The sequence below is a fragment of the Haemaphysalis longicornis genome, unplaced genomic scaffold (assembly GCF_048455015.1).
Source record: "Haemaphysalis longicornis isolate Haplotype H1 unplaced genomic scaffold, Haemaphysalis longicornis Haplotype H1 scaffold_8, whole genome shotgun sequence".
NCBI lineage: Eukaryota > Metazoa > Arthropoda > Arachnida > Ixodida > Ixodidae > Haemaphysalis > Haemaphysalis longicornis.
Window position 1 is genome coordinate 121,800,075 of NW_027526445.1, and position 23,910 is coordinate 121,823,984.

General features: G+C 46.8%; 2 protein-coding genes across 4 annotated transcripts in view; one reads left to right on the plus strand and one right to left on the minus strand.

Moving 5' to 3' along the window:
- LOC144149196 (uncharacterized) overlaps positions 1–23,910 on the minus strand; it is a 135,916-nt gene that overhangs the window by 22,519 nt on the left and 89,487 nt on the right. The window lies entirely within an intron of this gene.
- LOC144149687 (neprilysin-2-like) lies at positions 978–23,553 on the plus strand. The gene is made up of 8 exons (XM_077681339.1): positions 978–1,168; positions 10,661–10,868; positions 11,278–11,571; positions 14,101–14,237; positions 16,200–16,518; positions 19,193–19,426; positions 19,797–19,925; positions 22,693–23,553. The coding sequence occupies exons 1-8, from the start codon at positions 978–980 to the stop codon at positions 23,551–23,553; spliced, it is 2,373 nt and encodes a 790-aa protein (XP_077537465.1).

Sequence of the window (23,910 nt, forward strand, 5' to 3'; positions counted from 1 at the left end):
TGCTGCCGTGGACGAACTAGATCATGCTGTAGGGGTGGTGGTGGCCCATAAAAATGGCGCAAACCCACATGGGCGGACTGGCCAAGAAGAGTTCTTTTTTTTTTCGTGATAATAAATCAGATAGGTCAATCTAGTGGAGCTGAAGAAAGCATTTATTCTAAGTTCAAGAGAGAGAGAGTGAGACAGAGAGAGAGAGAGAGACAACTGAGAAGGGAGTATGAAAACTAGATAAAAATCAGCCTAACCTGAAAAGTTTTAGCACGGCAGGCGAGCTGTCTCTGAAATTAATAAGTGCATGGCGTCCGCACGTTTATATGGCAGGGGCGCAGCTTAGAGCCCCCAAACGGCAAAAGCGCTGGCACAGTCAATGGGATTCCAGTCAAGAGGAGAGTCTCAGTCAAGAGGAGAGTCTCCAGCAGCCTTCCCCAATGGTTAAAAAATCGGCGGCAAAAAAGGAAGCATTGTTCTTCAGGTTCACTTTCTTAGCAAAAATGGCGCGTAGGGGGGAGATTGTCAGATCTTCCCGATATAGGTACCTATTAAGTCGGGGGACACCCCAGCGAAAGGAAATCAGCGCAACTTCTCACAAGCGAGTTTGGCCCAGGCGGTTTTCTCTTATTGTTCTTCAGTTTCTTCGGTTTCTGCACCTGTGTTTTAGCCATGCCGTTACTGGCTGGTCGCCCATTCTATGGCGCTATAATTTCCGTATTATATGGAAATTTACAAATTTCTCCCAACGCACTCATTTTCTCTGACGGAAAACTTCAACCTACAAGGTGCAGAAGAAGAAGAAGAAGTCGGCGGTTGTGAGCTACCCAGAGGCCATTTCAGGCGGCAGTGACAAGGGAGCCACGAAGCAGCAAAAAATGTACGCAGCCTCAGCGCCGCTTCACCAGCGCTTTCTACGCTCCCGGTCGCTACCCTCATGCTCTTTGGGACCGCTGCTGCCGGGACATGGCGACGCAAAGCACCAAGGAATGGCAGCGGGGGAGGCCGAGGGCCCAGCGGCCTACCAGGTGACGCCGTTCGACGGAGCGGACGAGACGCCACTGCTGTCAACCATGCCGGTGCCAGCCCCTCGGTCTCCGGTCGACGCCGTGCCCTACATCTACTTCTGGACGCCGCCGCGGCAGGTCGCCCTGCGCGCGCCCGAGATGATGGTGCGAATGCAAGGCCGAGTGATGCCAGCCACCCGCCACTCGCCTACAAGCCGCCCTCTAGAAAAGCGAAGCAGAAGCAGCAGCAACAGTAGTGGCTCTCGCCGCAGCCACAGTGGAACTGCAGAGAGCTCGTGGCAGTCCGCAACGGCCACGGCAACTACTGCGGCTTCTGCCAGTGAGGTAGGGAATTTTACAGCACGTACCGTGCATGACCATTGACCTGAAAACTACCAAAACGTAATGTAGTTATTTATTCAGCTTTGGCATTACGCCATCCATATTTACAATGGGAAAACAGCAAACCGTTGCACCAGTCAGCGTAAGGAATACTGCAAGTTTCTGAATACCTTGCGGGCCCACAGAAGTAAAACAATTGCGGTTACCAGGAAGACCCGCTCTCGTCTCTGACGCTTGTCAGGGTGGTCAGGAAAGGCGACGAACCGCGTACCTGCATAACGTGTCAATGAATTCAGATCACAACTTTCAATTATACTTGTGAAACTGTAATCATTACGCCTGCATGAGTCTTGAGTTCGACGATAACGGCGCACATTACAACTAGTTGTCATTTTCATTGCCCAGAGTTGTTTTTCGGACTGTGCAAACCATAAGTGCTGTATTAAACACCTTCTTACGTCAGCCGAGACTTTTTTGTAGCAATACGTGTGCTCCGCCGCCTGCAGCCACCGTATAGACGGTATTCGTTTAAAAGTTTAGCGGTCAATTTCTTCGCTTGGCAACACTGGAAACGGCCACAGACATGGCCGATGCGCCACAGACATGGACACGTACCGCCATCCCGCGGAGCACGACGTCACGAGTGACGGCGCACTCACACGTTTGCATGGAGGAGAAGAGGGGTGCCTGATCTGGGGACCGTGCGCACAACGTCGCCTAGCAACACACGCTTGGCCACAGATATGGCGGCGCACTCGCATGGTTGCCTGCATGCATTCCACGCCATTGAATACCGGCCATAACGGAAGCGGCCCTTTTGATGCGTTGTGCCGCCTGAATGCTTACTTGTTCTGGCAGCGGAGCTTCGACACTGTGTCAATATCACAGCAAATAAGTTATTTCCCAGCATTTGTTATACGGGCTCCTGGCGTCAGGTGTAGGCAGTAGGATTAAATGTTAGGAACCGCCACCATTATCCTTCACATTATGACAGACATCGTGACGTGTCCATTACCACATTAAGCATTGCGATCCTTATCTGGCTCCGAATATTCTCGATGTCCTGATGCCGGCTCCTGATGCTATAATAATAGTTCTAGCCCGGGAGCTGTTCTAGGGCCGGGCTTGACGGCACTTCGTATTGTTGTCGTGTCATGCTCCCTCAGGAGCAGGTTTCTACAAGAAGGCCCTAGGGCTTGATATAAGACGTGTTATATTGCCCCTGGATAAATATCAGTCCAGCAATGCATTTGGGTTAAAATATCGGTGCAAGCTTGGTGGGAAGCTGGCTTTCCCACATTGCGCATTGCGCATTGCGCAGTGCAGCATGTCCATCTATAGCTATACGGAGGAAGTATGGTTCCAGAAAACGCCTTTAACTCGTGTTGTCGAATGTATACCGCAACAAATTATATGAAATTAGCCGCTAAGACGCGTCTACAATTATGAGGAGTTTAATTTGCTGGTCACAATTTGTTAGTGTACCGTGAAGTTGAAAACATTACAATTATTTCCTGCTGTCAATACATTGCCATACAGAGAAAGAGTATGGTTAGAGGATACGGCTGCCAAGGAAAGTTTGACATCCAGCTCAATGCAGCCGAACGGTTACAAACGGAAGCTGTACAGCTTTCTCAGAAAGCTCTACTGAGAGCTGTACAGCTGTAGAGCAGTAGAGCTGTACAGAGCTGTATAACTGTAGAGCTTTCTCAGAAAGCTGTACTTCAGCTGCATTGAGGTGGATGTCAAACTTTTCTTCGCAGGAACTTACTCCACCTTGGGGATTTCCCCTAAATCTGGTGTGATTAAGGCCTGTCCATCACTTCGAGTTCTTGATCAAATCGCTCTCGCGCTACCAACAGCTAGCCTCATGGTTAGCTCAGTTGGTAGAGCGACTGCTCCGGTCAAGCGGTGATCACTGGTTCGAATCTTGGACCAGGACGATTTATTCTTCAACTGCGAAGTTCCTGAGAAAGCTGTACAGCTTTCCTTTACCGTTCGGCTGCATTGAGGTGCATGTCAAACTTTCCTTCGCAGAAACTTACTCCACCTTGGGGATTTCCCCTAAATCTTGTCGAGTATACGGTTGTAAGTTTTGTTATACCCGCACTCTTTGGGAGAAAATTACATGTTGTTTTACACTCGCACTCTTCGGAAGGAAATTACATGACAATCTGCCGCTGTACTACTCCAAAGAAAGAAAGAAGCCGAAACCAGGCGATACCTACGTAAATACAACCCTAAGCTCCGTTTTTTTTTTTTTTTTTTCAAGAGATTTCACAGAGGGTGGAACCGGTTTTTCTTTTTCGCACGCCAATTTATCGCCCATGCTGCACTGCGGTGCGCCTTACAATCTACTCCCCTCTCGGATCAAACGGCACACCGCGTAGCATGCTATGTTGTGCTGATCGCGAATTGACCCACCCTCACGCTTCAGCCGGGCTATCCGCGCCGCCAATCGTGTTGCACCAAGGTCCCCTCCGGCAACCGAGCAGTGAAGTGTGGGTGTTCTCTCGCCAACGACACCTGACAGAGACGCATGAAACTCGGCCCGTAAGTAAAGGGCAGCGTTGCTATCACTTCAGTTGCCGCGAAATGTCTCCGGGAAGCCAGCGCTGTGCTACAATTTTGTGGCCCGGTGCTTTTCTCGCGGAATATTTTCTTTCGCTCGTATCCCAACGCAGGGGCGGAAAGAAAAGCGCATGTCCCGACGCGGCTTGGTCGGCGATCAGCGGTTTCCCACTCGACGACAGGGAGGTCCAGCAGGAGGCCGCGCACGAAAGTCCGAGCTCGCCTGGTGGCACAGCTATTTTGCAGCGGGCGGAACGCTGATCGCGTTAGCGTGTTTTGCCGCCTTGTCCTTCCTGTTCGTGAATGAGTCACCGCCAACGTTGCCAGGGTGGTTCGGCGGAGCAGAGAGCAAAGCACACAATCACAATGGCGACAACCGGCCCGAATCCTGGGGAAGAGATTCTCATTCCGACTCCTTGGCTGAATCCAGAAACATCGTCAGGTTTGGAACGGCAACCAACGTCTCTACAGCACCAGGAAGAAGAGGAGCAACGAAACGGCGATACTATAACAGGTACGCAGTGCGTTTTTTCATGAACTCAGGGCGTACTTTTAGGTGCGAAGCACCTTAGAACCTCACTTTGTTCGTGCCTTGGCGTCCGTGTACAGGGTGTTGCGCATGCGCGATAACAATTGGATTGGATTGGATTGGATTGGATTGGATTGGATTGGATTAAATTGAATCGTATCGGATTGGATTGTATTGGAATTGTATATACTGTACACACGCGTTGTCACTCATTTACAAGCGTGAGTGGGCAGTGCCACGGGTGATTTACGGTAAGAACGATCCCCAGTGCTTCGCCCACTCGTCATGATTCAGTTAGTGGAGATGCGGGAATTTTTTATCGACGGAGCGAATGTTACGTCGCAGGCTTCACAGGAACTGTAGTGCGGGCACTTCTTTTTTTTTTAAGTTGCTTTGGAGCATCCAGATGTGCCAACTGTATTTCAATTCAACCTTCGAGATGTTGTACGCGGAACATATTTATCCATCTCCTGTAGGCCACGCGTCATGCAGGGTGTACGTTGTCTACATGCGCATACATAGCCCACCTTCTTTAAGTTCCGCTGGAACGAGTGCAGCGCAGAGCGTCAATTTCGCGTGCTGCAATCGCCAGCTGTGCCTTTGCAACCCAGGGAGTGCACATTACGAGAAGCGCTGCTTCCTGGAGGAACAATGTTCTTCTTTCGTTTACTCGGTATTTCATGTAACGCTCTGCTGAATTGAACCTGTTTTTCATTTTTATAATTTTATTAATTTCAATATTTCTTCTTTAAGAAGTTTGTACACCAGCTCAAATCTACCTCTGAGATTGATCTTCTGACAGCTGAAAAATTACCAAAGCCGTTCAATGCCGTGACAGAACTAGATTGGAGAAAAAAAGTGCAGCATTTTTTCTACCGCAGCCGTTTTCATCATCTGGCCGAATAATATCACAGACCCAGGGGAAAGCATATAGGAGGAAGGATCTCGGTTGAGGGGGGTGATGACGATATCTATCGCCTTACATAGTCACGTGGTTTTGAGACACTTCTGCGATTTATAGCGTCATGCATTCGTTGGTATATAGAGCTAGTGGTCCACCCGTTGTTGAAGCCCACCACAAGCACTATATAATCTTGTTCATGTCGGCAAGCAAAATACAGGCTTTTTCGACTTAAATTACCTTTATAGGTCCCTGGAGATCGCTTTTATTGGGAGAGTAAAAGCGATATCTTTTACAAAGCATTACACTCGTTTACTGCTTCATCAATGCCTAGAGACAGTGCGTTGATCGGAGAGCATGAGTATGGCTCATCTTCAACTGCTTTCCTTGTAGTCAGCTTTTCCTATAAGCCATCTAAAGCTACGTTGTGGCGTCAATTCTTTTATTGCCAGGCCGGGTAGCCATAAATGACACAACGCCCAGTTATATAAATATAGACATAATTAGAAAGCGTTGTTTAGTGCACCTGAAAATAACAGCAGCTGATTAACTAAATTTACATATGTGCTCGTATCGACGCGGTGTTTTATAAGACAAAAATAGCGGTTGCAGTATTTCCAGCTGCCACTTCGTTGTCAGGATGCCTGTTAAGCCGTTTGATTTTCCGTGGCCAATATATGAGGCATGTCGGCAAGAATCTTCACGCTCGAACTGTCGACAGAGCGAACGAATAACAGAGTACGAAGGAGCGCGTAGCTACAGTAATGCTGCCTTCCCATGGCTGGCCACGTTGCCAGGGGTATGTAAGACGAAGTGGTGTCATGCGAGAATCGTCACGTGCGTCTGGCGACGCGCCCAAACAAAAAAAAGTATTAAGGTGACAGTCTTTCTTGGGCTACTTAAACGTAGAAATTTCGGTCTGTTTGTATGTCTGTCTGCTTGTCTGTCTACGACAAGATTCAGCCACACGGCCAAAGTGAAAGAGAAGTCCCGCAATATATACCACAGCCACACTAAACGTCTAAGCCCACTGTCTATATTCATACTTGTCAACATTGTTGAACAAGACATTACGCCAACATAAGGCTGATCATCAATGCATACGTGATTTTGGAAGTGTTCGTTTATTTAAAAATTTATGGATGCTGGGTTTTTGCCACAGCAAATGAAATACTACATCAACTGCAAAAAAACCGTCGCCTGCTGCTGCCCGCGATCCTGGCGGCATTTAAGAAATAATACGGCTACAGCAACGAAGGGCTCCACTAGATAGGTTTCATGTTCCGTTTGGGATGTTCGTGGAGTTTGGCAACGCGGTTCAAAAAATTGTTGTAGTATGGTGCCTTGATTCACACGCGTCTCCGCCGTACGGCAGTGCTGGCATCGAGGCACCCGAGCACAGCAGTGGAACGCGGTAAATTTAAATTGACTTGACCAAACCTCCAGCGTGTTATCTTGGGAGGAACGAGACGGGGGAGGAACAGCATGAAAGGTGAGCGGGAAAAAGAAGGGTGGCATTTACTTGGCAGGGGCTCCAGTCGACTATCGTCTTTTGTCGACATTTGCAACGAAAGGAGCAGATACGCGGACACTCTTTTCCAACAACGCGACATCCCCTCTGTCTATGTTGTTCTGGTGTTTCCCTCCCCGCTTGTACGCGTTCTATTTGAAGCCTGCAGCCACTGGAGAGCTTTGAAAGAAGAAGGAATCGAAATTACGGCAATGAAATGGCGATAGTACTGGTGGACAACCAAAGGAGCGGGAGGCAGCCAATGCAGCTGCTAAAGCAACCCAACGGCACCACAAAGATTGTTAGAGCGCAAAGCACCGTTGGCAGGATGCGAGAGACATGCGAGAAACGCCATGTGGTGGACTTCTAAAGCCAGAGAACAGCGTGGACATCGTGCCGAATATCAGGTTCGCGAGGGACAGGGATTATCGACATGCTCTCGCGGTCCAGAAGGCTCCACCAATATACTATCGAGATATCAATCTATAGATATCAATAGTATCAATTGATACTATCCTATCAATAGATCCTATCAACATCAAGTACCTCATTCTAATAATTTCTTTTTAACACGAAAGTGTTTGATTCCGGGATTCACGAAGATTTCACTGACGTCATATCCGTCACGGAAGTGACACCAGTACAACGAAGCAAGCGGTCTGTAGAGGGTGCACCCCTGTACTTAGGGTTTTCTTGCGGGGAAGCAACCTTTGGTACTAAAGAGTACGTTAGACTTTGGATTATTCGTTTTCGGGTTTTATATTTTAACACGAAAGTGTTTTATGCCGGGATACACCAAGGTTTCACTGACGTCATATCCGTCATGGAAATGGCGCCAGAACACTTTTGCCAAAGTGACGCGCCAGCAGGACGTCACTCGCCAAGCACACCCACAAGACAGCCCCCGACCCGCAAATCATGGTCAGCTGCTGATTTCGCTTCACATTTCACTTTCGTGTTTTACCGATTCCTATGACACAGGAATCAGCCACAGCTTTTTTTTTCATCCTTGTAGACGAGGGAGGCAAGGAAAACAAGCTGTACGAAGAGATTGACTGGCTTCCGGTATCCCCAAAGTGATTTACAATATGACACGTTCAAGTTTTGGGCAGTGCATTAGGCAAACATGAAACAGTTCAAATAAGAGAAAGAAACATCACAAACAAGAAGAAACAAACAATCGGCAGTTTTACAATAACAGGAAGCACGCAACAGTCTCGGTTACACACATTTTTCTTCGCGCAGTGATGACAATAACAAAGTGTGCCGCAGTACCGATTACACACATATTTTTTAGAGTTCAGGAAAAAATCAAAATAAGAAATCGAGAGACAATAAATTTTGGAACTAAGAATATATTGCGGTGGCCGCTCGTAGGTAAATAAAAAAACATCAATTACAAGAGGTAATCCCTTGATCCAAAACAATTACTCAGAAAGAGAAAAGAGCGTCCGCAATTCCTTGTTTGGTATGTCCCTTTGATGTTACGGTTATTTGTGTGAAAAACAGTTAGCACTTCCGGATGTTCTTGCTTCAGCCGCTCGCTTCCGTAATTCGTTCCGCAAACACTATTTTTCCTAATGTTCTTAGTTCTTCTGTGGTACACATTATTTTTTTGTGGTTTGGGAGGGCAGTTGACAGAGGAAATCTCTTTGTTCTTTAAGCTCCTTTTTATAACTTACGGCAAAGCGATATGAATAAAAGGGGTGTATATTTAATGGTATGTTTTTGTACGTCTCAGGTTTGTATGTTTGTTCGTATATTGTATGTTTTTATTTTTATTTTGGTATGTTTTGCATGCTACATCGCGCAACTTGCAATTCCTTCACAGCAACCTAAAATTACCTTTCTAATGATTCCGCAATTCTTTACATTTACATACCCAACTTTTAAACGTCCTAAGTTTTCAGCCATGCCTGCCGTACCAAAGGAACTGTTTTTTTGGGGGGTGCAGGCGACCACGGCATCATGGGCGGTTGAACACAACCATTCCCCACCAGCCGCTTTTCCCCATCATTGTCCCCGCCGGCACGACTCGCGAGGTACAGACGGAAACGACACCACGGCCCGGCGAGCATCGACACAGCATGCAGTGGGACGACAACGTGTGCTGGACGGAGTCCTGTCTGGCCGAAGGAGCAGCTCTCAGGTACTCCTGAGATGTCGTTCGCTACAGCACTTTCATAACAATTTCAGCGTTCTTGGTGACCTATTTCAGAGTGTGCCGCGTAACCCTGGACAGTCACTAAAACGGGAAGGTATATCTAGTGCAGTCAGGGAGAGTGGTTCGCCAAAATCATGATTTGTAGGTGCGGAGTACCTTAGGACCGCACAATGTCCATCCGCGTCCGTGCGCGTAGCATTTGCAATCACAAAAAATCACACAGACACCGGCAGGATTTGAGCCTGTGTCTGGTAAACAGGACAGAGATAGTGTGAGTCATCTTACCCATTGGGGTACTACCGTGAGTTAGTACCCGAGAGTCAAACAGCTTACTCCCTCGCCTGTAATGGTGCGGAGTACCTTAGGCCCTCCCAATGTCCATCCGCGTCAATCCGTGCGCACACCACCATCAAGCGAAAATCAAGCGTAATTCGATTTGAGCCATGAGGTGCAGTTTCATTTAGGCAATATTCAAGGTGCAACTCACGGCTCAAATCGAATAACGGTCGGGGCGTAAATAGGATGTCACTCGGGGCGCAACTTGGATGTCATTTCGAGTCCCCGTACTCCACACCCTCGCCATCATCCACGGAGTGAAGATGCTGCCATTTTTATGAATGAATAAGCCAGAACGGCGCATTCTTGTGCTTCTTTCACATTACTGCCGAAAGATGAACAAATGACCGCATAAAATTCGATGTCTTCAATCTGACAGTAATTACAGCAAAAATTCGCACATTTCTGCAGGAATTCCAAACAGGATCATTACAGACTGCCTAATCACCAGCAGCATCACCATCATCATGTTCGTGCTTACAGCAGGACGAAGAATTCGACTCCTCCACGTTTCTTCTCTTGCGATTCCTTAGTCCATTTTCGCCTCCTATCTTTCTGAATTCAAGTCTTCACGGAGTTATTGGTCTTCCTGTACATCTAGCCGTGTCTGTCAGTATCCCTACCATTACCCTGATGGTTTAGTAGCTAGCAATTGTCCGCATTACATGTCTAGCATAAGTCCACTTCTTCATTTGAGACTGATGAAGAAATAAATACTGAGCAAAAAAACGAGTGCGAAGACAAAAGGGAGACACGTCTTGTCTTTTTTTTTCGTTCTCGTCTTTCGCGCAGTATTTATTTCTTCGCCTGCCATCAACCAACTAGCCATCAACCAAGCCTTATTATTCATCTAAGTTTGAACTACGATATCATCAGCCCGGGTTTCTCCATCATCTGCGTCCGCCTCGTCTAGTGGGCAGGTGACAAGCCCTGTCTTCTTCAGGGAAATTGGTTCCAGCACTCGGAAATGTAATGCCTTCCTAAAATTCAGCGCTGCGAACAATTGCTGCAACACGACTTCGAAGCAAACTGCCCCAAGTAGAACTCATCTTAAAGGCCGAAATATTTCCCCACTGTCGTCTTCCATGTTTTGCGGCATAGCTTCATCAGCCCTAAACTCAGCAATATTTAGCTCAGAGACCGCACGCACCGAAATGTGATGCTCGCCCATTCTTACGTCATTAAAAAAAGCTAAAACATCGCAATAGTTTTTTAGCTCAAGGTAATGTGACGAGATGCTTTCTACGATCAACCTTATTATGAACCTTTGGTGTGTGAACATGCCACACTGTTTACCTGTTTACCCACGCAGGTCTTCGCTGGACCCCAGCGTGAAACCCTGCGTCGATTTCTACGCATACGCGTGCAACCGATGGTCCCACGAGCGACCTCTACCGAGAGGACAAGCCGTCGTTTCGGTGGACCTTGACTTCATGGACGTGTTCACGTTAGACGTCTTCAACATGCTCGGCAGGGAGTCCCACAACAAGCTCTTCGAAAAGCTAAGGCTGTTGCTCGAGGTATGAACACGGTAGCCACTAACGAGCTCAAGGGCACTCTTGCACACATTCTCAAGGGCAGTACTTAGTTTCCACAGACAGAATTACGCGAAAACGCTAATTTTAAGTATTTTAAGCGCTCGATCACAATGCAAATGTGTGTTTTTTGCAAACGATGAAAAATATAAACATGAAAATCTTTCATTTAGACAATATCCCGTGGGGAGTGATGTTTTAGTATCCTCGCTTAGGCCAAATATCCACCAGAGATGGCAGAAAACCTTGGCCATCTTGTACACATTCGGAGAATTTTCGCTGTTGTAACTGGCGCCTGTAAAGGTTTATGTTAAGGATAAAGAATATTGCCCGAAAGTCGCCATCGGCTACACTTACGGTGTCTTAGTCACTACTTGACAAACTTCTCTTGCAGGAATGCGTAGCACCTACGGAGGACTTCTTCCCCAAGCTGGCACACGAAGCTCTTAAATCTGTAGCGTTGGTGGCCTGGCCGTACGACAACGACGTCGACGCGGACGCAGTGTCGGTTTCGACGACCGTCGGTCGCATGGTTGTCGCATACGGCTTCGACCCTGTCTTTGGCTTGACGTTAACTGTTGACCCGGCTGCGGAGACCGGCATGAGGGCCGCTTACGGTTTTTTCGGTCCTGACCCTTTGCTCAACGAGGGCATCGAAAGCGGTCGAGAATACGGCTTCGTTCGCCAGGTGATTTATCACTATCGCCTATTGCTTATTAGGTGCACAGCACCTTAGGATTTCGCAATGTCCGTCCGTTGGCGTCCATGCGCACATTAGTATAAACCGAATATGTGTATGTCAAACCGTCTAAAGGGTTGCAAAACGCGGCAAAAAAGCAAGAACCTATTAATGCCAATTCGCGGAAAAAAGCAGTTGTGATTACAGCTGAAACTACAGTGACTACAGTGAGCTACACGTTAGGGTCTGCGGTGCAACGCGTATATAAGCGCATTCCGCCATCACGGATCCTCTTTCCGCCATGGATGGGACCGAACGCAAACAGCGTCATGCTGGTGCTCAATGTCTACGAAGACAACAAGCGCCCCCGGAGAATAAAGCGCGGGAAGCGGTGGCTAAACGGCTAAAGCGTCCAGCGGAACTAGAGATGAAATGTCGTTCGTATTACGCTTGTCATTACAAATGCATTACTGCACCTCAATACACAACCTGCGCCCCACTACATCGCACCCTCGCCATCGTTCACGGTGTGGAGATGTGTGAGTTTTTCTGTGCAGACAAAGGATAACGTCGCCGCTAATAGTATGAGTATGAAACCTCCACTTGCTTGCAGCCGGCTTCGTCTTGGCCTGCTTCCAACAAATCCCATTACACATTCCAGCAAAGCCCATTTTATACCCTTCACGTACTTCAAATCATCCGAGTAAAGTTGCCAAAAAACATTTTTCGTAGAGGCGTTGTGCATTTCGACACAAATGTTTATTTACTCACACTTTGATGGAGTCCTCCAGCACTTATTTTAAATACAGGCCCAGCAGACAGCAACTGGGGACATTAGGAGGTATCTCAATTTATGCACTGCGCGGCTTCCTAATGGTTTGTAATTTGACTTGACACTCTCTAAGTATTCACTATTTTACGTGTAAACTCGTTTATAATCATATTCACCAGTTTTTTTTGTTCACAAATTTTTTGTGTGTTATTTAGGCCCAAAAAACACGTTCACTTTTTTTGTAGTCTATTGATTGTGTCGTCAACGCCAGAGTGAACAACTCGCGCCATCCTGAAATTAAAAAAAATATGAGTGTACTTTCGAACAAATATTTTCTGCACAAAAATCGCTATAGAACAAACAAAAAATCAAAATAAATTGACGCACACCAAACTCGTAAACTCTAACCTCATCAACAATAGTCCGAAATCTTTCGTATACGTGCCGAAACTAGCCCCCAATTTATACAGCTGAAAGCATGGCGTTGCTTGTTTTAAACGCTTTTGTATCCCTTCTATAACCACAAATGAGACTACTGTTCCCCGAGAACGCGCTCTTCTCCGACTACTTCAGCTTGAATAATTCGTAACACATGTGCAAACTTCTGGAGCGGTAACAAAACATGGCGTTTGCCGATTTGCCATTAATGCGTGGTTCACTTGAGTTCCATTAATAAGTGCTGATCAATCAAAAACAGATATATCAGGGACAAAAACTTCCCACCAAAGCTTCGTAGTACATTGTGCTCGGTTAAATTACTTAGGAAATGTGGCACCTGCATAACGAATCTCAGCAAACGTTCATGCACCCCACAGAGACCTGACTGCGGAAAGCTGGTGTACATTTGTCCGTGCCTGATTTCTAAAAAGTTGAATTGTTTGTTGCGCAGTTTGCGCGTATTTTTGTTGAGCTTCCTACACGATAGCAACCTCGTAAATCTTATGCACACAGCATTGCACAAGCAAAAAGAAACTAAACAGAATTTGATCTTTTACGTGCTTATTTATTTATTTATTTATTTATTTATGTTTGTTTGTTTGTTTGTTTGTTTGTTTGTTTGTTTGTTTGTTTGTTTGTTTGTTTGTTTGTTTGTTTGTTTGTTTGTTTGTTTGTTTGTTTGTTTGTTTGTTTGTTTGTACAAACGCTCCAGGCCACATGGACGGCGATTGAGGAAGGGGGAATTTCAAAAGGTACCGACAAAAAGTACATTGAAGTAGGGAATTCATCGTGCTAGTGAACATTAAAACATGGCGTAAGTTAACCCGACACCTGTGTACAGAATTCACCCATCGCTTTGTCATTGTCTTTATGTTCGCTAGTACGACAAATTCCTCGGTCAGTAACCAAGTCGTCCAAGTTAGCGCGTTAGACTGTAAGGCAGGAACGGTGCAACAACCAATTATAAACGTACAATACGTATTTCAAAATATTCTTTGTCTACCAAGGTATTTTTAGGCTTACGCAAGCACACCAATTATATACCGCACACAGTTTGACTTTGCACTTTTTGAAACCCAAAAACTTACAGTATCACAAAGCGCTGTATCCTCTCATTTTAAAGTGCGCCCCCAGCCCACGTGCTCAATGTTCTGAGATGGGCCACGATAAAAGTGTATTTAATAAATATATAACAAGCAAACTCTTCCAGATTGTAGCATATTACACGTCCAACATATTTCATTCTGCTTGGGTACAGCTAGTGTTTTCTTCGGGATTACCTTGTACTCTTTCAACGATATTTATTGTTTACGTCCCAAACCGACCAGGCCTACGACCAGCTTGTGGAGGCCGTACAAGAGAAGTCCCTCTACGACCCCATCGAAACGGACGTCCTCCTCGCCACCGTCTTCGAAGAATCATCGCCGATTTCTTCCAAGGCGCTCAAGCTACGGAACTGCTCAAGGTATGGTTTTAAAGACCCTTGTTTTGTTGGGGCTCTCATGGCGTGAATGACAGATTACGACGCTAGTTTTCGCCCTTTTGCTTCTATCTACTACTTCAGGTACACTCCCCCGACACACCAAATATCAAGGCGGAAGCCCTCAGTCACCAATTATTCGAAAAGGCGCATTAATTGTCCTGTGAATAAAATGACCCCGCTGTAAAGATTGAATCCGATGGGATTTTAACCCGGGTCTACAAAGTAGCCGCCCGATGCGCTCCCACTATGATATAACCGCTCGTTGAGAACAGAAGAACTATAGTGGTTGTCGTTGTTCCTTTCTTCGTGGCACACACCCACATGCGGAATTATCCAAGTGTTGGAAGCTTTAAGGGGTTAATGTGCGCCTTTAAAAAAGTTCGCAACACTATGAACTGGAACGTAAATTTATAGAACAGTGCATGCCTTGTGACACCCGGCCGTGCTGAATGGTGAGCCTAAGAGGTACGCACCAGCCGCGCGAAAGTCTGATTCTAGTCAATGCATAAACCTGGCCTAGTTGGTCGGAGGTGGGAAACATCTTGAACAGCGCGGTTGAGATGGGGCGATAACGAAGAGAATACACCTAGGGAATTCCAGGCAAGCTGCGGCGAGGGCCAGCTTGCTCGCTGACATAATTCGTTCCGTAAAACGCAGAAACAGAAGCCAAGGAAGAGACGCAAACATTACGAAGCATACGCAATTCGCGCCAAAATACAAAAGAACGAATCGAAAAAATAGACACAATCACGATGTTGAGCGAACGAGTTGGTCATAAGCATGGCCAATATTTTGCCTTCAAATCACGCAAGGCCGGGTTCAGGCTGTTGTCGCACTGTCTCAATATTTTTAAATAATGACGTCATTTGACGTATCAGCCAACCTAACTGCGTGAAACGCCGTTTTTTTGTGTGTTTTTTTACGTCCCTAGAGCACGATATGGCTGTTACGTCGGTAGTCTGGACATCGCCTAAGCAGGTTTAAATGCCCCGAGGAAGCTTCAGCTTCGTCATCACACGCAAACGCGGCGACGACGCAACACTTCCCGCTTTAGCCGAATACATAGTGTGGCGCTCCTGTGACGTGTACAGCTCCGAGTGACATCAGAGCGTGGGAGTGGCTTTGCAACGCTAAGCTGGTGCACGGAGACCATTGCGTTCAACTGGAGAGCTGAGATTCTGAGCACGCAATTACAATGTCGCAGATCTAGCAATCGATTCCGGATGACCCATGGTCCACTAAACTTTCGTCATTGCGACCACGTGCCTAAATGCAATAATTAAAAAGCTATTTAACAAGTAATAGAAATTGTTACTCTAAATAGAAATTGCAACTCGTTGCATTACGCCCGCCACGTCCCCTGATCACTTCGCGCAAGAAAAGCAATTTTACCTTCGAAAGGCTGTTTTTTAGGGTTGAACCTCGCTTTGTCGGGGGCTTGTCCCTTGGCGTCAGCGTACACAGTGTTGCGCATGCGCGAGAAGCATTGGATTGGATTGGATTTGAATTGGATAGGATTGGATTGTATTGGATTGGATTGAACTGTGTAGGATTGGAGTGGATAAGAATTGGAATTGCATACTGTACACACGCGTTGTCACTCATTTACATGCGCGAGTGGGCAATGCCACGGGTGATATACGGTACGAACCATCTCCAGTGTTTCGCCCACTCGTCATGGTTCACTTCTTGGAGATGCGTGATTCTTTTTTTTTTTTGAGCCAGGTAAAGTCTTCCCTAAAACACCCAGTATGCAGATATGTTAAGCCACTAGGGCGCGAAATGAAAGAGCAACTTTCTGTATTCGCCGGGTCTTGTTGAGATACCTACAGGGCAGACTCACACAAATAGATACGAGTAGATGGCGTCGTAAATTGCATAGGTGCTCGAAAAACTGAAGTGCTGAATCTTTATCGTGCCTTTTTTCTCCAACACTCCTTGCAGGAAACTGGTGGACCAGCTCCCTTACATGGGAGAGTGGCTGTTCTGGGACAAGGTGTTCGTCGAGCTAGGACTCCGTCAAGGGAGCGATGCCTCGAACGGGTCGGAGGTACTAACGCCGGATCCGGCGCTCTTTGAAAGGCTGAGCCGAACAAATCTGTTCAAGGCGAGGGGATCCAAGTCGAAAATGGCCAACTACCTGGGCTTCCGACTGCTTCTGCTGTTGTCGCCCTTCGGGACCGGAGCCGATGACACCAACATTCCCGCCAGCCTGGCGTACGCTCGGCACCGGAACTATCCCACAAGCCTGCACGACTACCAGGCACGTTCTATGCCGGGGAACATAATTTAAACCATCAGACAACAGACAACATAAGATCTGTTTGTTCCCGCTTCCTGTATTTTGGAGAAAATGTCTCCTCTATGCAAAATATTGGGTTCCCCCCAGTGCGGGGCCCCTGAGGTCGTCATCACGACCATGGCAGCTTGCAAGACTATCAAGTGCATTTACTTGGCAGTCCCGCATTCCTTTGATTTGCACGAGCAATTACCAAGACAAAAATACTGGTTTGAGGTGAATGTTAATTGTGTGGAAGAATCAGTATTAATATCTAACGGTGTATTTAGCGTCTGTCAAGACAACTGTACCGTCTATTCCAAGATTCTGAATGCCATGGAAGATCTCTCAAAACACATTCAACTGCTCTGATGGGGTATTTTGGGTACCTCAAAAAATAGTGCAGGCGCTCGCATACATAAATTGCCTGCGCCGATCGTCGTCTTTTTCATTCTTGGCGGGAGTGCCCGCGTGGAGATAAGCAAAGCACGCGTTTAAGAAATCATTCTTGTATCAGCGATCTCGGCGTATCTCATGCCTGAAAAGTGGCCAAGCAGGAAAGAGGTGAAAAGTTTAATGAGCATGGTTCCGCGAGTTTAGCTGTCTTGGAAACAGTTTTCTTTACAATCAAATACAGCGAGGATAGTTAGCGCATTGTTAACCATTGTACCTCTGAGAAGCTTGTTCCTGGGAGTTTTCTCGCCTGTAGCAAAAAAAAATGCTCAGTCTGCAATAAATTGTATACTCCCGACACTTTTTTTTTTTTGCTTTCGGCTCGATAAGTGAAGCAACGGCTGCGTATCCCTTGCTATTGAAATATGTCTGCCCTCAATATTGCAGCAAATTCCGTCGTTAATGTGTCGACATGCGCCGACACACGGCAGGTAACAAGGAATGCAGAGTCCTATACACCGGTTGCCTGTTCCAATGTTCACCAACACGTTCACTAAATCGCAGCACTGATACGCCCGCGTGTGTTTTTGTGAGAACGTTGCTGCTAAAGCTTGGGCTAACGGGAAAGCGACTAAGGCCAGCGACGTCAAAAGAATCCAAGATAAATGGCACCCCATTATTTAGGTTTAGGCGCCAGAACTGAGAGATTACACTCAATAACTAAGCGCCCCTTGAAATGATTCCAACTTTTCAAGATCAAGTGTTTCTTGGTGTTAAAAATAAACGACTCTAAATTCAATGTCAGTCTTTTCCGCAACATTGTTGGCCCCAAATAATTTTACTGCTACTGACCAATAGTATGCTCTCAAAGGACAATCCTGGTTGACTTTTAATGCCGGAAAATAAATGGCGCATAGTAAAAAAAAACGCCTTCGGCGCTGGCATCTGGGACAGCATAACGACCAATCAACCACGTGTCCTTGAAGCATTCCGTAGCACCCGGCTTTACATAGCACGCTTTTAAAGTCGGCAGTAGCGAAATGTGCGCGACTATGACAGTACACTGCAGGCAAAGTGCAAGACCTTAAGAACGAAGCCAAGCAAGCGGAAATACGGGCAGAGAAATGCACCAATCTCACCAATTCTCCCAATGTACTGCGGTAGGAACGAGCACCGGCGCAACGGGTAAGAAACAGACAGAAGCCATTCGAAAGCGGAAAGCGGAAAGCGGAAGCGGATTGCGAAGCAGATCATGTCAAGCGGCAAGAGGAAGAAACATTTCGCGGGTGCAGGGTGGAAGCAAAGCTTCTCTGGTGTTCAATGGGATATTAATATATTTTGCATTTAGGACCCTTACAAAGCCCTTGGGTGACCTCGGACTCGTATTGACCTCCTCTTTTTGTAAACAAATAACAAATGCAGCTGAGAATGGGAAAATTTGTAGAATTGTATGTCTGATTTATTAACAATCATTGCGGGTGATAACACCATTTTAGAGACAGCCGCTTTTGGAATGGCGTAAAAACAGCATGCGATAAAAGGTCACGCGACAAGCGTAGTGAGCATTTCAACGCAGAAAATTTCAAAATGCAACGTGGCTTTAACGACTAATTTAGAGGATTACACCGGCTCCTCGCGTGAAGGCAGCTGAGTACTTGAAGTGATGTGTTCTGAATTGATTTATTTCACTACTTTTATTGCTTCGTTTTTGTTACCGAGCACTTTCGTTACAGTTTAGTGCATTTGACTGAAAAACAGCGCAACCGTTTCAGAGCATACATAATTTCAATCTTCATTTCTGGTCACCACATCTTTGTTCTTCTTGCTATCTCATCTATGTAGACGCCTATGTGCTCCTGTTTCTACCCTAGTTCTGGGACACATAAAATATTTACTGCAGAAACATGTTTCGAGTATCTTTTCTAACTGCCTTTGTGTAACGGTCACACGGCAGGAGGCCTTCCATGGCCAATTTTACAAACTTTCTAAGGTGCGCGAGCTATTTTCGCGGGGTCGGATTTTGATCCGGGTTTTCGAGATTGGTTCTGCGCGCGGTTATTCTTGACGTACTTCCAGTCGCAGCCATTCGCTTGAAAATCGTGTAGAACGCAACCTCGCCGGCAAAGTTTCGGCAACCCTTTTAGACTAAGAGCCTAAATCTCAGTCGGTCGCTCACTTACAGCTTCGTAAATACGTTAATGACGCGAATGACGAATTCTAGACACACAGTCGCCGGCAACATTCCTTCCCGCTGATTTCACTCCAGGCCTGCCTGAGGCTGCTGAACCGGTTTGAACCTGTCGTGGCTATGCATCGGCTTCATGGCGACTGGACATCAAGGATATCAGGGCTAGTGAAGCCCGACGAACTGGTCCAGCTGGTGACGTTTCTACGAGCTGAGTTGCCCATTTGCCTCCAGACGAGCTCACTGTTCTTCACGACATCCACAGCCACCGTGGCTAAAGCGTTGCTGGAATTCCTGAGAGGGCTGTCTTGGCAGGTAAGCGAAGACAGGCGCTGTCCGGAATATGAACAGAAGCCGTGCTTACTTTACCTTAAGATTACAACAACATGATACTGCGACGATGCAGCCGCGTTCAGCTTTGAAGTTTAAGCGTCAATTAATCTCGCCGGCCCAGCCGGAATGACCCCATACGCGTAGGAAAAATTAGCTTGTAGCATCAAATGGCCCATGGGGTGAGAAAGCTGGCTTCGGGGCTGTCTGGCACCCCCAGAAGCTCCTGACTAGAGATAGAGAGAGAGAGAGAGAGAGAGAGAGAGAGAGAGAGAGAGAGAGAGAGAGAGAGAAAGAACAAACTCTATTATCCGCAGGAGCTAGGTCCGGGTTCTGATTTCAATCTTCAATTCAGCGGGTCTACGTAGTAGTGCTGGAGAAGGTTCTTCCGGACCCGGTGCGCATGTTCACAGAAAACTTCCTGGGCAGCCTGGATATTCACTGTCGGTGGGGAGACATCCACAGCTCCCAGGCAGTGGTGGAGGCGAGGGATGGGGCAGGAGAAGGCGGGTTGCATTCCCAATAAGAATGAGGAATGGATGTATTGGAAGAACAGGTGGGAGAGGAGGGCCGGGGTGCCGATAGATTTGGTAAATAATGTGACGAGAGGGGAGTTTATTTATTTCCAGATACTGCGGACAGCGCTGCTGTCCAAGCAGCAATGCTGTCCGCAGCTCAACCTCGGCCAGTGTAGCTCACGCTACAAAAATTAGCGCGGCGTTCAATTCTCTGATAATGTCCAGGAGGTTTGAGCCTGCCGAATATGGCAGGCAGCCTCGCGAGTCAGACGGGGACAGGGGTTGGAAACAGGGTGCGTCATAGTCACTGGTCGCGTAAGTGATAACTGCGGGAAACGCTGTGCTGAGTGCGAATCGTCGGCGGGTGGTAGACCCTGAAAATCTGCTCGGATTAGCCCGTTTGCTAGGAGCGTTGCAGTCCATGCCAGCGTGAGCAGGAACCCAAACCAGTGCAAAACGTGGCCGAATATCCGAAGCAAGTATTGAAGTAACGAAGTCAGGGGTGTATGAGTTTGTCTTAAGGTGAGCGAAATTACGAAGGGCTGATTTGCAGCCGGAGAAAATGTATGCTGGCGAGGTGGTAGGGACTTTGAGAGTAACGTGCTCTGCAAGGGCAATGGCGTATTCTCCGAGGGAGGTCCAATAACGTAGGGAAAGAAAAGAAAAACTGGGCAGTGTCATAAGAGGAAAGTTGGCAGAATGAAGCCGTGCCTATTGAGTTTCAGGGGATGTTGCGGTGTCAGTAAAGTAAGCGACAGAACTGTGATAAAGTAGAAAATGAAGTCGCAGAAGCACCTATAGCTGTCCAAGGGCTAAAAGCATACTCAAAAGCATACTCAGCCCAAGAACTCGTACATGGTATTGGCCATATAAATGGGTGGAATGACTTACAGCAAGTATAACATTTCAAATCAACAAAAGCGATTGTAAGGTATACAATAAACAGTGTACTAAAACATGAGGTAACAGTTTCTGTGCATTACAAAATTAGCAATGCATCAAAAATTCTCTCCAAATGTCCAGCGTTATCCCGCTTTAAAGTACAAGAAAGGAGTACCGATGTCACATTAGGAAATGTATAAATAAAGCACTAAAAAGAAAGAAAACTAATGGAAAACAGGGTTTAAAAAAGCATTGTGTACCTCGTGATGCATCCCAGTCGAAGATAAGTTTCCTTGGGAAGTAAGCCTTGGTTATTTATGAATGGTTCCTCTTTGGTTTGTTACGGCCTGGTCTCGATCTTTCGGGCTGGCTTTAAAACGGGAATTTCATACCTATTAGCGAGTTTCTGTTTTGGCAGAACTTTTCATATCATGCACTGTCTTCAGACGTCACCAAAATTCTCAGCTGCCCAAAAGACAAGCGTAGGCTCCAGCATCGTCATTAATAATCCGGTGCGCTGACGGAGGCAGCCATCGTCGGAGCTTCTAACTACTGCTGACAACCGTACTACTTTAGCATTACATAAAAGCTGCATCATTTGTGCAGGACTGAGAAAGCAGAGCTTTCTTATACGTATTGATTTGTTGTCTCATATTTGCGTAATGTCTTGTTCTTCTTCAACAATGTTGACAAGTATGAACATTACACCGGACATAGACGGGTAGATTTAGCTGTGACTATATAAGACTATTGCGCAGGCATTGTTTTGCTTTGGCCGGGTGGCTGAATCGAGTCACAGACAGACAGACGGACAGACATACAGACATACAGACAGACCAAAATTTCTGGGTTTAAGTAGCCCAAGAAAGACTATCGTCTTTAAAAATGGCGCGTTCGGAATGCTGCAGAAAGGCTCCAGCCGCGTAAAAAAGAAATGGCGCGTTGCCACAGGCACGCTCCAGCTGCGCAAGGAAAAAATGCCGCGTTCGAAATGACGCAGAAAATCTCCAGCCGTGTAAGAAAAAAAATACGCATTCGAAATGACACAAAACAGCTCCACCATACCAACTTAAAGCAAGCACAAAAAATTGGCCGCGTATCTCCTCCTATCTTATATACCCACAGCCAAACCTAAACGTCTATGTCCGGTTTTCATGCTTATACATACTTGTCAACATTGTTGAACAACAACAAGACATTACGCAAAGATAAGGCAGAAAATCAATACATAAGTAACATTTGCAGTGTTCTTTCATAAAAAAATTCACAGATGCTTGATTTTTGCGACATGAAATATTACATCCACTGCAGAGAAAGAGGGAGAGAGAAAACATCTTTATTTGTCCTGCAAACGCGACGCGGCCTCACGTCGTGTCAGCCGGCGAGCCGACGCTGAGCAGACGACTCATCTCTTTGGCGGAAGTGCTTGAAAAAGCCGCCCAATAGCAGGATGTCTAGCTCATGACGAACATCTGGGAATCGATGATGTAGACATGTGAAGATGGCGGCGTCCAAAAACACGTAGGAAAGGGTGAGAAAAAAGCGACAAACTTTGCAACAAAAGTGTGAGCTTTCCGCTGCGCGTAAAAGAGTAATACTTGGCACAGATGACGTTGACGACCCAATCTAACGATTGCGCTAGTTCATTTAGTGTGCTCAAAACGCCTTTCAGGGCCCCTTTAATAGGCACTTTCCCAAACACTGCAGGGACGCTCATACGCACACGACCAATATTAAATTTTATGAAATTTATTTTGAAATTGATGTTTTCTTACAGGAGCCATTACGATTCGCGTAACAATAAATTTGTGCCCAAGAAAACGTCGTACATTTATTTGCTTTCGTTCTCAGATACTGAACCCTGACTTCGTCGAGAGCACGTGGACCTTCGAGCGCCTGTCCGCCGCCTACGAAAGCCTAAACGTGTCCAACCCCAAGCACATCATCACCTTCCTCCAGTCCGCGGTGCAGTTAGCGAGAGACGCAAGCAGCGACCTGTCGGCAGCCCAGTGGAAAGGCGGCTTCCTCAGCACGGACGCTACCCTCGCCTATCCGTACAAGGTGCTAGAGGTTCCGCTGCCAGTGTTCAACCTGCAGCAGAGAGCCCTAGACGAATCGGTACGCCATTTGCAGCTAGCGAGGGTAGGCCCTCGAATCTACTACGCCATTTACAAGGCACTCTACTTCACCAGCAGCAACCTCGCACTTGAAAACATGACCTGGAATCCAGTCCGGTACTTCGACACCGCCGCCGACTGCCTCTGGGATCAGTACTCGTCCACAATGCGCACCAACAAGACGTCGTCGGCTTCAAACGCATCGTCGGGGTCCTCGCCGCCTTCTGCGAACAGAACTCGCGATCTTGATAACCTTTTCGACGCTCTCGCCCTCGGCAGCGCATTGGACGCGTACTTGTTTTACGTGGCCGACAAGCACAAACGGTACCGCTTCAAGGGGAGTGAGGACTTGGATGCAACGCAACTGTTCTTCGTGGAGTACGCGAGGAACTTGTGCGAGAATCGGAACGAAAAATCCAAAGGAGTCGGGAAGCGCGGGAGTACGTCTGAGGTAGTGGACTCTCGAAGCCCAGCGTGGTACAAGGTGAACGGCCCCTTGATGAACGTGAAAGAGTTCGCGAAGTCCTTCTCCTGTCGCCCAGGTTCCTTCATGAATCCCGTCAACAAGTGCCCGCTGATACGAAAGCATCATTGAAGATAACTAATGACCGCCGATGTCCTTGAGAATGAGTGCTGTGTGCTTTTTTACCCTTCTGCATAAAATTTACACCGAGTCCCCTTCGCCGCTCGAACACTCCCAAATTATTTTTTGGATTGTTTCGTCAATAAAAACAAATATTTTCTTGTGGAAACGTGATACCAGTGCAGGTTTCGTATTGTAGTCAGCGAAGTTTCCTCTAAGCGTGAGGTAGAAGTTATTCACGTTTAATTTGGCAATACGTGGCCTTAGAATTTTTTGTCAATTGGAAAACAGATGTCTTTTTCTCCTTTGATGACTTGCTATCCGTTTCGTCGTCGAAATCCTACATCTCATTTTATTTCACTGCAAATA

What these genes read in the sequence shown, in the direction of transcription:
- LOC144149687 (XM_077681339.1), top strand. Translation starts at nt 978, where the DNA reads ATGGCAGCGGGGGAGGCCGAGGGCCCAGCGGCCTACCAGGTGACGCCG. An exon ending in AGCTAAGGCTGTTGCTCGAG is followed by an intron (nt 10,869 to 11,277) that starts GTATGAACACGG and finishes CTTCTCTTGCAG; the next exon opens with GAATGCGTAGCACCTACGGA. An exon ending in AATACGGCTTCGTTCGCCAG is followed by an intron (nt 11,572 to 14,100) that starts GTGATTTATCAC and finishes CAAACCGACCAG; the next exon opens with GCCTACGACCAGCTTGTGGA.